Source organism: Microtus ochrogaster, unplaced genomic scaffold, assembly GCF_000317375.1.
Source record: "Microtus ochrogaster isolate Prairie Vole_2 unplaced genomic scaffold, MicOch1.0 UNK5, whole genome shotgun sequence".
Lineage (NCBI taxonomy): Eukaryota > Metazoa > Chordata > Mammalia > Rodentia > Cricetidae > Microtus > Microtus ochrogaster.
Genome location: NW_004949103.1, coordinates 7,387,518 through 7,403,556, shown reverse-complemented (window position 1 = coordinate 7,403,556; position 16,039 = coordinate 7,387,518). Strand labels below are relative to the sequence as shown.

The 16,039-nt window shown below is 35.9% G+C and overlaps 1 protein-coding gene across 2 annotated transcripts in view; it reads left to right on the top strand.

Annotated features, from left to right (window-relative positions):
* Positions 1 to 3,447: 3,447 nt before the first annotated feature.
* Positions 3,448 to 16,039, top strand: part of Rab28 (RAB28, member RAS oncogene family) — an 87,545-nt gene continuing 74,953 nt past the window's right edge. For both annotated transcript variants that reach the window (XM_005365971.3, XM_013353336.2), the window contains exons 1-3: positions 3,448 to 3,707; positions 7,823 to 7,919; positions 12,908 to 12,996. In XM_005365971.3, the coding sequence (XP_005366028.1) occupies positions 3,633 to 3,707; positions 7,823 to 7,919; positions 12,908 to 12,996 (261 nt within the window). In that variant the 5' untranslated portion in view covers positions 3,448 to 3,632. The remainder of the gene's footprint in view (positions 3,708 to 7,822; positions 7,920 to 12,907; positions 12,997 to 16,039) is intronic.

Genomic DNA, 16,039 nt, shown 5'->3' with positions numbered 1-16,039 from the left:
CAATCAAAAGTTTTAAAAAGGCACCATTTATAACTATAGCTATTGAGTGAGGAATCTTTTAAGGTCAGGAAAAAAGAACAAAACAACTGATACTCATTAGCTGATGTACCTTTCTTACTAGGACTGGTTGATGACTAAAGGTGATTAGTCATTAAAAATGATTAATTCCTTATACCCATTTTTGCCTTCAATTTCCTGATATAAAAATCTATTGATGAGTGGGTATGAATCCTAAAATAGAGATGACTGTTTTTATGTGTAAAAGTTTTTTTTTGTGATTCCTTTAAGATTCTTTATAAGATTACCTTACAAAATAGTAATAAACTGATTCTTTCTTTTAAAAACAGTATGCAGCCTTTCAACAAAACAACTGGCCAAGAAAAATACTTTGCTTGCTTACTCTGTCAATCTATAACAAGTTGCTTGAGTATTAATGTATGTGGGTTCTGGGGACAACTTTTTTTTTGCCTGTAATATGTATAATGTTTAATCATGTAAGGTGAGAATAATGGTGAACTTCTGATTGGCGTCTCTACTTCTGACTGCTGGGATCACATCTATGACATCATGTCTGGTTTATGTGATATTGGAGATTGAACCCAAAGCTTCGTTTATACGGGGCAAGAACTCTACCAGCTGAGCTCTATCTCTAGATTCTATGTTTTTCTTATGTTTACGGCAGAGATTCAGAGTATACAAGTCAGGAATGTGGTCATTATTTTGCCTCACACAACAATGTTTTCTCATTTTCTCCAAAACAATATTTTTGTGGACTTTAAGCATGGGAGGTACATCTTTCAAACTATAAAATGTTTAAAAAAGAGGAAGGAAAGTTTTTGGCAACTACAGCTATATTAGAGGATGCCTAAGGGAAGCAATGTACTGAAAGGAATATTCATTTTGGCTCACTGTTGAAGAGGATCTTCATCTATCATGGCAGGAAAGGCATGGTGACATTCATGGTGGAGGGAGCACATTGAGGAGTCTCCTCAAAACATAGATCACGTCAGGGTTTGAGTATAACATTCGAAGGACTGCCCTCAAGTCCTACTTCTTCCAGCCTGGTCTCATCTTCTGAAGGCTCCACAGATTTCAAAATAACTACGAGCTTGAGAGCAAGCACTTGAGCTCTGGGAAATATTTCAGCTTCAAATTGCAATCATGACTAGTAGGTTGTTCAGAATATGGCAGAAGTTCAGAAAGAAGGTACTTCCTTAATCCTAGCATGTGGGAGACAAGGCAGATGGAGCTCTCTGAGTTCAAGGCCAACATGACCTGTAAAAAAAAAGTGAGTTCCAGGACATCCAAGGGTAAATTAATGAGGCCTTCTCTAAAAATTTAAAAAAGAAAAAGAGTATAACAGGACACCACTTTCTAAAAATTATTTTACCTTCATTAGTGATGTTGAAATATTTGAGTATTCTTGCATTACCTATCCATAAGTTATCTTATTATTTTTTTAACCCATCTGAAAAGTTCTTGTTATTGACTATCAGTGTCTCTTTTTGTATGAGCTTCTTGTAACTGCTATAGCAAATTACCATAAACTTGCTAGTTGAAACTAACACATCTGTTTGAAGTTGTGGGGACATAAGTTTTAAATCAGTGCCACTGAACTAAACTTGAGGTGTGGGTAATGTGTTCCCTCTGAAGGCTCCAGAAGAGAATTTGTTCTCTATCTTTGCCAGCTTCTCCTGGCCACTGGCATTCCTTGGTTTGTGGCTGCATCACTACCATCTCTGTTTTCATGGTTATATTGCCTTTTCGGTCTGAGCCCATGCAGAGTCCACTTTTCCCTTATAAGGACATATGGGGGTGAATAGAAATCCTACCAGGTAGTCTTCTCGTCACAAGATCCTTCATTCAATCATAGTTGAAAGTTGCTTCTTCTAAACAGATTAATATTTGCAGAGGCGGCCCCGGCAACCTTATCTGACCATTCTGTAGCCTACTAGACTTTTCCTTCAGACTAAGTTGCAAGGGACAGAGTGCTCATGGGTTTGGTCACTTCCGTGTCCTCCGTGCTTACAAGAGTTGTGAAGAAAATAACATTCACTAATACTTGACCAATTAAACATGATTGAGTCACCTTAAATATCTTTAGAGTGGGGAGTTTGTGATTTAAGAACGCATGCATGATGCAGTCACGGCATTAGGATATAGTTAGTTGGAATTTCAGTGAGACAACTGGAGAGATTATTCTATGGACTAGGTCTTACCCCTCCGTAATCTAGGTATTTCATGAATAAACACATTCCTTGTATGTGGCAGTGTTAAAATTGAGTTTGTACGAGCCTGAAAAGATGCATTAAAGTCTGCTTTCTAGTTGTCAAAATCCCTGATTTCATAAAATGCCTCGGATTCTTCTCAAAATTTGACTTATTTTTTGAAGGGGTCTAGTATGTGATCCTGTCATGAGTACTGTAGCTGAGCATCCATGATGATATTTTTATATTTTGTGGATTAGTTCTATTTTTCCTTAGATTGTTTCTTGGTAGTGTTCAGGGCTAATAGGTGTCCATACAAGGAGAAGATCTTTACTCTTTTTACATTACAAAAAAAAAAATGACTTTAAGTTTTCAAACTCTCATTTAAACCCTCTCAATTTTTCACAGATTTTAAAAATACTGTTATAAGATAACGCAACTGAAGTTTCGTTTTATATATCAGCATTGATCTAGGGAACTTCATACGCAAGAGTTTTCCTCCAGCAAACTACACTTGTGAGATTCTGAAGGTGACAAAGGCAAAGAATGAGCGCTGATCGTGCTATGTTTTGACTTCACGGGAACCCCAGAGTTCTCTGGACCACACTCTGGGTCTTGCAGCCTGAAGGTGAAGATTGTGTGGCCAGCAGGATGGCAATCAGTTCCCTCAGTTCTGCTTTACTGATGAACTTTGCAGTCTGCCTGTGAGAGGTTAAACTAGGACCCAGCACCAGAGCCCCAGGACACTCCAAAGCGACAACTACACGTCTTCTCTTTCCTTTAAGGCCTTAGCAACCTCCTTCTGCTCCACTGGACTGCCAACCACCTGGCCTAGGCTCAACCTCACCGGCAGGATGGATCCTGTGCGCGCGCAGCCCAAAGCGTCCCTCGCTGCCCAGAGACAGACCCCGCCCCTCCGCTGCTCCTAGATTCCTGGCTTCTGTGGCAGCCGAGCCTCACCATGACCCCGCCCCCTTGGACTAAATGACTCACGTAAATTATGCTATCAGAAAAAAAGGACAGAGAGCAGAACGTCTGAGAGCTACTCTTCTCCAATATGGATCTACATCGCTCGGAAGACATGTTGCTTTTGTCTCCTAGCCAATGTCTCCCTCGACTACACCGCAACACCCAGCCTGCATCTCCCGTTCTCACCCCCATTCGCAGCCTGGTGGTCGGATCGGGGGCGGGGCGTAATGCGAGTGACGCACGGGGGCGGGGCTTTCTGGGGGCGGAGCCCCGCGGGGGTGGGGAGGAGGGCAAGATGGCGGTCGGTGAGTGATTCTGCCTGGGTTCCTTCAGGCTTGAGGAGACGCCTGGGCGGAGGTCCTGCTCGTCCTGCCTGCTGGCCATCTCTCCCCCGCCCCCGGAGGCCTCCTCCTTTCCTTCCTCCAACTTGGAGGCGGGCCAGCATCCCTGGACACCATGTCAGACTCTGAGGAGGAGAGCCAGGACCGGCAACTGAAAATCGTCGTTCTGGGGGACGGCACCTCCGGGAAGGTCAGTCCTCGGGCAAACCCGGCGACCTGGGCTGCAGGAACCACGGCGCGGCCAGGCCGGGCGGGCCCGTGGGGGAGCCGAGCGCTGTCCAGCGCCGCCTCCTGCTCAGCGGTCCCGCCGACTTGGCCTGGCACGCCTTGGGCCGCGGCCTTCCTCGCGCCTGCGCCCTGCGCGCGTGCCCGACGCCCGCCCGCCAGGCATGACCCGCTCCTGGGGTGGGCCACTGCAAAAAACAGACACAGACCGTGACGATGCGCAGGCCGAGCGCGCTCCGTACACCATAGCTGCCCTTTCAGGGTCCCATCTCACTCTAGTTCCGCCCTTGGCACCTGTCAGTTCATTCAATGGGTGTTTCCCGAGCTCCCGCGGTGGGCGGGATGCCGGGGGTCGCGAGGACCCCTGCCTTCTTAACCTAGCCTTCTGCGACCGTTGGTTGCAGGAATGAATGGGCTCGTGCGGGAGAATACCCGCAGGCAGTTAGTCCCCTGTCTCCTAGGCTGGAGTTCATCACCAGAAGTTGGGAACTCCTGGAATGGGATAAACATTGTCTCATTGCCTGGTGGTACTCGGTACAGAGAGGGTCTCTAGGCGTCATCGAGGGTTTACCAAATAAAGCGATGCACACTTGTCTGGGCACCCTCCCAGTAGTCGCTCCAGTTGAAACCACGACACTGTTGGGCAAGATAGTTAAAGTTAGTTCTTCTGCGCAGCCAGACTCCTCATAGAAAACCTCCCTCCCGCATCAGTCACTGGTGTCGTTGGACCTGGTTTCTGTGGCGACGGCTTTTGCATCATTCCCGGAAGGAAACTGGGCATATGCGTTAGAGCTTTGGTGCTGAAATTTGGGTTCCTAGGGCCGCTGCGGAATGTTTAATTCTTCTGCAAAATTTTGGAGTCTTAATCCCGTTCTTGTTTTCCCAGGATACTTTGCTGTAGAGCGCTACCTCGAATAAAACAGTGCAATGTGATCATATTTTTGTGCAAAGAACAGAACTTGACTGCTTTTCTTTAGGAAGTGTATGAAATATTGTACACTTAAGCTTTTTGAAAAAGCAAATTGTTGTAAATCAGCATTGTTTCTAAACTTTCATTCAGTACAAAGATTATTTTATGGGTTTCATTCTTAGCTTTTTTTGAAGGCCACCTTGTGATTTTACCTCATAAACTCAGTTGCATTCATTGAACAACTGAGCTTACTTTTTTACATTTAAAACCATGACACTTCATAATACTAGTACATTATCTAAAAGACCCCCAAATTACCCAGTAAGTCAACATATTTTATTTATTTTTATATTTAAAATTTAAATATACCTCCTTCAATAAAAATAGTTAATATTTGGTCGTGTCTTTAAGGTTTTGATTATTTGTATCCCAATATTTAATAAATGCTGAAATTTACTCATAGTTTTATATCTATATTTTAAAAATTTAGCCAGTCATAACTTTATTTTGCCTTTGTTGCTAGTTTAGTGTAATTAGTTTTTACTTGTTTAAAGTTATGTCCAATGTTGAGCAATGTATTATTTCCCCCCTCTGTATGGTTGGGTTCGGGTTATCATTCTGTATTGAGGAGTGAGTGGTCTTCTTTTATGGTGCTCTGCCTGGTCTTTGTCCTCTGGGTTAGAATGTCATAGCTTTTCTATGCCCTGCTATACTTCCTGAAATGAGCTGCTGAACTCTGCCTGGGGATCTGTTCAGCTCTAAGATTATTGACACCACCATTCTCATTGTTTAACTGTCCTTTCTTTTATGAAACTCAGCCTCGTTTTCATTCTTATTTGTATCCTGTTTAACTCTTCAACATTTTTCTAATGTTTGAACTATCAGTATTTTTGTAGCCATAGGCAGAAGCAAGAAAGAACAGCATTGGGAAAATAACAGTTTCTGGAAAAGATGTTTAGTATGTCCTTCTAGTATCATGTGTTGTTATTTTTTATGTCTTTCCTGGTCTGTTTCATATTTTCAATTTTCTTAAGATTTTTTGAAGCAAGCTTTCTTTTTGGTATCATAATACAGTGCTATCTCAGTGTTAGTAAGTATATAGTTTGGCTAAAAAATATTTCCAAAATCAACACAAATACCCTACATGTATGTACATCAGTAATGAAATAAAAATGTCTCAGCTATGGTAGCCGGTTGTTCACTTTAAGAAGAGTATTTATGCAGTGTCGTGGCAAGTCACTGAATATGAGTGATGGCAGTGAGGGTAAAGAACTGGAGAGGAAGGAAGTGCCTCCGACAGATCCAGTCGATCCTTGTAGCAGAATGTGAGGTGGTTTGAGAACCTACATGAACACTATATATGGCTCATAACCTAGTTTGTTATTTTCAACTTCAAAATCATGTGATTTTGAGGCTTTATGTTTGCCTCAGATTTTTTTATCTGAAGGCAGGGCTTTTAAATCTGGAAATTTTGTTCTCAAGGAAAGACTTTACTCAAAATTTTCCAAATATATATTTTATTAGTAAATGAAGTATTAGTTTTCATTATTTCATTTTTCAAATAAAATTTGCTTTGTTATTTTCCTTCCCTGGCTTTGTGCTTTCCCGCTTCCACTTGCGTCTATTTCTGAATGTTAATGAATATAAAAATCATAAAATTTCTTAATCTTAAATGAAAGTGAAAAAATACTTCAAATAAAATTATGCTGTTACATGTGCCTTGTTTTTCCTTGGCTTTTAAATATTTAACCATTCATATGTGAAACATTTGAGATACTTGCAGTACTGTAGGTAATGGTATTTTTCTCTAGACCTCTGAGCACCAGGCTCAATGGAATAGTTAAACTTGACTGAAAACCAAAAGATCTTTAAAAAACACTTACCTCTTTTATTCTGGTTTTTCATTTTGTTACTGCTACATACTTCAATGAAAACATAGTGAGTTTATTTATAAATGTCTGGTTGAATGTCTTACATATGGGATTGATTAATCAATATTTGATGCAAAATCTTAGACATTTATTGTAATTACATTATTGGAATATTAAAGAGTTTGGAGTTAGCGTCTGCAAATTGTCCTTTGTGGGAAAAATATGGTCCTTGTATTAAAGAAATTTAACTCACCTTGCTAAAAGTACTTGAAATATGACCACGTATTACTTAGAACTTCTGTTCTCTTTTCATAGTTAATTATAATGTGCTATCTTGGGAACTTTATTCTAGTTTTTGTTATTTTACTAGTTGATTTCAAACTTTAACTTTTAAAATAAAACAAGTTTTGTTGTTCTCTCTCTCTCTCTCTCTCTCTCTCTCTCTCTCTCTCTCTCTCTCTCTCTCTCTTAGTCTGACAGCCTGCCTTGAGGCTTAAAGCTTAGTGGAGCTTCCTTTTTCTCCTTTGGGGTAGACTTTCGAGTAAGACTGTGCATTCAAAACATTTCCTTTTGAGTTTGGAGTTATTTTAGTTGTTACTAGAAGTATTTTGTGCGCTGATAAGAAATGGCTCTCTAAAGAAAGCCCTGGAGTTATACTACCTGTGACTTTGTAGCACTGTTTTTAGATAGAGAATAATATTTTGCCTGCTTCCTGCTAATCTCATAATACTAACTTTTTATTTAAATTGTACATATTATCACGACAATTCTGTATAATTATTTTACTCTCTAAGTATAGAGAAAAATGAAGACAATGTTTCTTATAGGAAAACTGAAAGGTTCTACAAGTAGCTTTCTCTTCCCTAATCTGTACTTCTTATTATTAGCTAATGGTCCAACTATCCTCAGACATTTAACCTTAGAAGGAGACTTTAAAGAGTTCTCTGAAAGTCTTGTTGAAACAATTTGTAAAATTTTGATCTTAATCATATTGTTGCTTTAGTTGTATTTTCAGTTTTCAGAGTCTAATTTCCATCAAGGAGGATGATGTCAGGGGACTTAATGAGCTCTAACTGATTAGATTAGTCTATTGTTTCCACTGCTGGTTGTAGGCAAGTAGTGTGTTCCTGGAGAGAGTGTCTCTCTACGTTTTTAACTGATTTAGAGCTACTGAAGGTTGTTTATTAATTAATTACTATATACATCTTAAGATTACTTAATAAGCTTTGTAATGGTCTTATGTTTATATTTTTAAGCAAATAAATTAATTTCTCTATTCTGTACATCCATTTTTTTTAGACCTCCTTAGCTACGTGTTTTGCTCAAGAGACTTTTGGGAAACAGTACAAGCAGACTGTAGGACTGGATTTCTTTTTGAGAAGGATTACCTTACCAGGTGAGAGACTGTAAAACCTATGAGATTGCTTAAGTCTCACTCACAGGACAACCTTTCTAGGTATGAAACTCAAAACCTTACCTGTGTGAGGTTACATAGTCTCATAGGAATATGTACAGCAAATTAACTATCATTAGCATTAGTATGAGAATATAGTGTCCATGAGGTAACAAAAAGTTTATACATTCTCCTCCATTGCTGTTACTGGCAACTATGCAGTTTTCTTTTCTGAGTATAAACAATAGTTGCTCATAAAATTCCAAAAGGCTTTTCAAAAATTAAATGCTATACATTCCTTGACAGCTATTGTTTTAATTAAATGTGAAAAAACTGGGAAGGATTTAAAAATATTATTTTGATTAGTTTCTGCTTTAGTTTTTTTTTTTTGTTTGGAACTTGGAACAGAAGTATAATGTAGCTATGGAACTTCTGTGCTCTAATATGTGAATGCTGTTTTATGCAAGGCAGCATGAAATTGCTGGCATTTAATAGACCACTAAAATTTAGGGTCCCTAGGCACTCATAAAAATACAGTTTGAGCATTCACGATGTTTCAGTTCACCATGCAAAGAAACTATTTAGATGCCAGTTGCAGCACATTTTGTGGGAAATACAGGGAAATAATAACACAAAAAGAGTAGTTTATGTTTTAGGTTAGTTTCTGAACAATTAAAGCTTTAAAATGTATCCATTCAATTTCAGTGATTAAATGACATGTTTCAAATATTTTATTAAAAATAGTTATCTTGATTCATTTTATAAACCATAACCCTTCTTTCTGTAAATTAAGTGGTTGCCCTTGTAATATCAGATTCCTATACTGAAATGTGAATGAGTTTCAGTACTATTGGAATTAGTTTCTCTCTCAAATGCCCCATCTATTGTTAACTTCCTATGGAAATTATAGAGTTTTGGGTTATTGGAGATATTCTTTCTATCTCATTACTATTATCCCTGATATATTTTGTGATGGTTTATGTTTGGATTTCAATTTAAAATGGATTAAGTGATACTACATGAGAAAAAAATTAATTTTCACTATTATTATTCAGATGGTTAATGAGAAGCATATGCATAGTTTGTTCTTTGTTTTATTTATATATATTTTTTATGTATTCAAGATTGAAATACCATTTTAGCTGCACATTCGGAACAGTTGTTAGTAGAATATACACATAGGTTATGCTGCATGCATACTGAAAATGGGTTTGTGCAAGTCTGTCTTAGTGACGCTGGTTATTGGATACTACAGAGAGCCTCAATATAATACTTTGTTATCAGCTATTTTGTTGGGATGGTTATATAGTCAAAGCACCAACTTTTCTCATTAATTTTGTTCAAATTTTTATTTTTTTAGTTGAAATGCTGAAATAAAGGAACAAATACTTACCCAAATATTAATATTATAAACATTAATTAATGGACATTTTATTTATATGATATTTGTGATGATTTCTGAACTGCTGCACAAGTTACCAGCTCAAAAATTGACTACTTTGTAAAATATTGTTCATAGTTTTAAAATACAAATTTTTAATATGTTTGGTCTTAGAAAAACTTTAGGTTAAAAATGGCATTAGGGAATGTGTGCTTTTAGGAATATATGTTTTACTTTTCCTAATGAAGTTTGATGAGCAGATTTTTAGAAAAATAATCACATTTTTTAGGAGATAGTTTTAGCAACTTAATGAACTCAAACTTATAAATATTTCAGTTTGAAAAAAATTTCATGTATTTTGATTTAATATTTAAAATTATAAAATATTCTATAATAAAATATATTCTTTGCATGCTCTAAACCCAATTTCAATGCATTGTGATGTCTAAGGTTTGATTAGTGTTTTCTCGTTTGCTAACTAAAACATTACTAAAAGCATCTCTTGAATTTATGGTAATGTAGCATAGCGTGTGAATCTAATATTTGTTATAAGTTTAGTCATTGTTACATTGTTACATTGTTAGGGCTGTAAACTCTATGTGTGTTTATTCACATTTTCTTCGTGTAAGCTTTCAAGATCATTACTTTGCAGATACTCATCCATTTTAGTGTATTTCACAATCTGGTATGCTGTATAGTCTGGATGCAACCACTGTGCAGATTTTACTGCTTAAAATAGTGTATCTGTTAGTCAGAGATTCTGCTGATAGAGCTTCTTAAGAGCCTTAGTCAAAATACCTTCAGGAAGCTGTGGTACAGTCCAGTAAACAGCGTTCTACTGTGAAAAGGATTTCTGAGTCTTTGGCACAAGAAGTGGGCAGTCTTGTGTTTTGAGTTCCATCGTGACTATGCAGCACTCTAAGTAAGGTTAACCAAGGCACTAAGTGTACTTATACAAGGTCACTGTTGAATCCCTGTGGTTTCTTTGACTCATACCAAATGCAGCTTACTCTATTTTATCTTTTAATATAAATGCCACTTCATTTAAACTTTTTTTGGTTTCATGTCATTTCCTATAGAGGACAGGAATTTTATAGTAGTTTGCATTTGATATTAGAATGCTGACAATTTGTTTAATGTTCTTTATTTGTTAGAAATCTGGTTTAGATGGATTTTTGATTTTAGAAAATATTACATTGTTTAACCAAACATAATTCTATATGTACTATATGTTATAATTATGTCATATTAAAAATAATTACTATCATATGGTGTTCCTACAAAAACTTAAATGAAAATAAGTTTGAATCACAGCTTTACATTATTTTTGATCCTAAAATAGAAAATATCTATTTTATTTTCAGTTTTGTGTAAAGTCTAAAGTTGAAATGTAGATGTTAAATATTTTTCTAAGTATATGAAATAACTATGCAATATTACTCAGTAATTTTTTTGCTAGTTCTTTGCAAGCAAAGTTATGTGTTACTAATAATTCTATTGGAATTAAAAGTTATATCTTAAAAAAATAAAATGCAAACTAATAACAAGAAGTATGTATTTAGAAAGATAAAGATTTGCAAATTACCTTCAATACATGAATGTAAATCAAGGTGGCAAACAATTACATATTTGAACTAGGTCCTTAAATGACTGTCACCAGAATTTGGGAGCATACATTGAAGAGTGTTCCTGAAGCTATAGCAGAAATATTCATAATGTGTAATTCAGAGAGGCTCTGGATATCAGAATGAAAAGTAGGAGGGAGGGGAAAAAACTTCATATCTGATTGTGAGGTTAAGTAGTAGGGATTATTGGGCCTTGAGGGACTGGGATTAAAGACCTCTTAGTAATTACTAATGCGCAGCCTGAAATCTTGCTTTGAGCATTATTTTGGGGAACGCTGTCTTTTGCTGTAAACCGAGGACTGCTGTTTTGCAAGTAAAATGAATAGACTCTTGCCTGTTGGATGCAGGCTTTCCAACCTCATTCGTACATTTCTAGAGACGGCTAGCATATTCCTACCTGGTTAATTTGAGATGGCTTCTGAAAAGACTGGTTTAGCTCCAGTTTTCACGAAAATTAGAATTCTAAGAAATTAGATTTTATATGGTCTGTTGGCCGATTCTTAATCTGTGATATTTGTATTTCAAATTCATAGAGCTTTAAGAACACTTTTGTCATTACTCATAGCATTGGAGCTGTGTGTGTGGCAATGATCACGGCGATAAACTTCAGTAGCTCTCATTAGTGCTAATGGATGTTCCTCCTGGACATCTCTGCACTGTGGCAGATGGAACAGATCTACATCCAAATAATGGAAATCTTGTAATACAAGTCCACACAAACCAAACTGAAGTGTAAAACTTTGTGATTAATTCACTATCGTGCTTTCTTTCCAACAGTGTAGTCAAATGATGGAACAGACTTTCTCTGATTTTAGTGTGTTACATTGGTTTAAAAATTAAAGTTTAAAATCTGTTTTATTTTTCAGGAGAGATCATTTTTTCAGTTCTAAATTTTAATTTCAAAATTTTCTGATTTGTGAATCATTCGGAAGGTACCAGTTCTGACTTTGGAGGAAACAATATAATTTTATGAGGAAAAAATGCTCAGCTAATATATGATACATAGTTTTTGACTTGCGTAGTTTAATAATTAGTTGTGTTGTTAAGAAAGAGGAGTTTACTTAATAAATTTGTGTTCATGTCAGTTTTTTGCAAAATGCATAAATTGATTTCAAAGACTGCCTTTTAGTCCTTTTGGATACCTTTATGATGCTTGTAATGGGGAAGAACATTGGATATTTATGAAGACTTTGAAGTGCACATAATCATTTGTTTCAGTCATCATGTTTTGTACAAAATACAATTAGTTTGTAAATGCTGTTTTGGGCGTGCATAGAGCTCTAACATATATATTTAAGAGATTAAATAATATAAAAACAATTATTGATTGTGTTTATATGTAGTAGCTGGCATTCAAATTAAAACTTCATTTGAGGTAAAATTATGGGTGAATTTTATAGTCTGTTACTTGTTGTGTTTCAGAACACATAACACAATTAAGTGACAGCACAATTCATGTGTGATTGGGTAGGTTATAAAACTTCCATCTTTATTTTAAAAGTATTTTTCTTTCTCTATGTATATGTGCTTTATATTGTTCTAGTATCTGAAAATATTTAATTTTGTTAAGGCATAAGTTTTTAAATTAACGCATACAGTATTTCATTTTTCTTTTTTGAAGTGGGTCTCACAATGTAGCCCTGGCTGTCCTAGAACACTTTGAAGATCAGGCTGGCCTCAACTAACAGAGTCTCCTGTGAGTGCTAGGGTTAGAGAAGTACACCACCATGCCTGCCACTGAATTTTATTTTATACTAAGTGAAATTGTAAAGATGTTTCCATAGAAATAAGAGGTAGAGTTTCTCTACCACCATTTGTTTGACAACATTGCTTAGAGTTTTAAACATCTGACATGTGAACTTGTAGAATAAAATGCAAGTTGACATTAGATTTTATCATTATTACTCAGTGTTCTGTGATACTATGCTTAGTTGTTAGATTGTTAGTCTTTCATATTCCTATTTTATATTATTTTTATATTCTAGGAAATTTGAATGTTACTCTTCAAGTTTGGGATATAGGAGGGCAGACAATAGGTGGCAAGATGTTGGATAAATACATCTATGGAGCACAGGTATGACGTGAGTTCTATGATTATCCTAATATTTTAAATACTTTCCTTACAGAAGCATGCAGGTACAAATTGTACACACAGATTTTTAATTTTTCTTTGTACTTTATTTTTATTTCATGTGTTTGACTTTCTGTTTTGGCTTGCATGTAAGTCTGTGCATCACATGCATGTGGTACCTAAGGAGGCCAGAAGAGGGCATCAGATTCTCTGGGACTAGAATTACAGATGGTTGTGAGCTGCTATATGGGGGTTGGAATTGAACCTGTGTACTCTGGAAAAGCAGCCAGTGCCATCTCTTTTGAGAGTTGGCTATTATTATTATTATTTTTATTTATTTTATTTTATTTTATTTTTTTGGTTTGTTTTGAGACAATATACCACTGTGTACCTTCTGCCTGGTCCAGACTGGCCTGGAACTCAGAGGTCAGCCTGCTTCTACCTTTCAAGTACTGTCATTAAAGGCACATGCCTGATCTGCTAATCTGATTTTTGTCTGATATGTAGAGATTGATTTTATTTGTACTAATTCTTTAGTTATATTTTTTTCTAGACTACATTTGGAATGATTTGGTGGGAATTGGAAATCTCTTTAAAACTTTCATAAAACTTACCTTACTAAATTTTGCTGTCATTAGTTGAAAAAATGCAGTGATTTGATTATGTGACTACTATCAGTAAACTGAATAAAAAATATTGAAGGGGTATTTCATTTTAAGTTGCAAGTAACAAAAGATATACCTGTCTATCTTTTTGACCTATGTATTGGCTTGCTAAATATTTATAATTCAGACTAATATACGTAACTTTACTCTGGTAAACTTTATTTACCAGACAAATAGATAGGATTATATGTATGGAGTAATGTAATAGTTAAATATAATAATGGCGTGTTTTTAGAGGAAAATCTATGTAGAAATGTTATTTGAATAGTTGCCCTTTTTTGGAAATTTAAGTTTTTAACAGAATGATTTATGTTTGTCTCTTTTCTTTCTCATAATATGGTCCAGGCAGTCTTCAAATTCATGGCAGTCCCCTTCTGCCTCAGCCTCCCAAGAGCTGAAATTGTAGGTGTGAACCACTATGTCTGGTTATAGTTTATGTTTTAGTATAAATTATACAAATAGCAAATATACATGCTAGCAGCACACTTTAGAAATTATTTCATTTTAAAGATATACCATAAAGAGTAGTTGCTATTTTAATGCTTTGGTGGGTTGCTTTTTCTTTTTTTGACAGACTTTAGGAATGCTGTAATGCTTTTTATGTCATTGTCTGCTGAAGTAGCATGTTTGTAGACAGGTAAAGAAGTGCACGGAACTTACTGAGCACTGACCTAGGACTTGTGTATGTACTTTTTATTTTTGCTTTTGATTCTGGTTTTAATGTGCATCTTCTCTATCATCATGAGACATGAAGGTAATCTCTAAATGTTCATGGTTATTTATTGGAGTTTGATGTTTTAGGTATAGAAAGCATAATTTGGAGTTGGATGGTGGTGGTGCATGCCTTTAATACTAACATTTGGAAGGCAGAAGCAGGTGGATCTCTGAGTTTGAGGTCAGCCTAATTTATAGAATGAGTTTTCAGTACAGCCAAGGCTTCACATAGAAACCCTGTCCCTAAAAAGCCCCAAGTAAACAAAAAGCAAACAACAAAAAGAAAGCTTAATTTGGTTAAGTGAAACTACATTTTTTGTTAAAAAAATGAATCTGTAGGATAACGACAGTACTCCACTGTACACAATTTGACTCTTATCAGTTGCCATAGAAAGTGGAATCTACTTTTCTACAAAATATTGAGAAATATAAAGATAGACAGGGAACTGTATCATTTGTGATGGTTCTGGAGACAGGTGTTTTCACTTACACTTGTCTCTTAAAACTTTCTTTAAAATTTGTTCTTTCTGCATTATCTTGTTTCGTTTGTAAAGTCATTCTGCTCATGTGTCACATTTATACTTGTGATTATATGCCCTTATAGTTTATATACATGCACTTTTTAAAGCTGTAGCTTGGATTTTTTTTGGTCCCTTTTTGCGATTGTTTCTAAAATTTTTTTCCTCTATGGTGCTGGAGCATCAGTCTTATAGCCTTATACATATCAGGCAAACATTGTTCCACTGAAGTGTATCACTAGTCCCTTTTTCTCTATTATTAAATTTATTTTGTTTAAAATAGATATTAAGAAAAGGAGAAGTAGCTGGATGTAGCGACATCAGAAGCCACAGTACTTGTTTTACTTAAGAGAATGGCTAAATTGAATTTGAAAGTAGCACATCTTTTTCTCCTTATCCTATAAACTATATCTACAGACCAGATACCTTTTTTATTTTTAATAAAAATTAAGACAGTCTCTCTTCTAGTGATGTTTGACTCAGTATGTCACATAGAGCAGCTTTAAATTTTTTCTTTAATTTCATTGTGTTTTTGTGTATACACATGCATGGTGATGTGTGGAGGTCAGAGAACAGCTTCATGGAGTCTTCTTTTCTCACCTCCCACCTTTGTGTGGGTTTGTCTCTTGGAGCTGTCTGTTATTATAGACAAATAGAACAGCACTTTAGGCATCATGGGACAGATAATATAAAGATTAATTATTTTCTTCTTTGCTTTGAAATTGTGCAATATAGTGTATATGAATTGGATTCTGTTATTTTCTTTTCTTTAAATCATGTAAAATATATCATATAAATTATTTAAAATTTATTACTTTTATATAAAAGTAAGTATTGTGAAAGTCACAAAATATGCTACTCATTCTCAGGTTTATAACTTACTATATGCATAAGATTATGCAACCATATCCTTAAGTTTGTGTACCTTTTATATTATTATTATTATTATTTGGTTTTTCGAGACAGGGTTACTCTGTGGCTTTGGATCCTGTCCTGGAAATAGCTCTTGTAGACCAGACTGGCCTCGAAATCACAGAGATCCTCCTGCCTCTGCCTCCCAAGTGCTGGGATTAAAGGTGTGTGCCATCACCACCCGGCGTATCTTTTATATTATTACATAATTGCTTATTTATTTATTTATTTATTTAT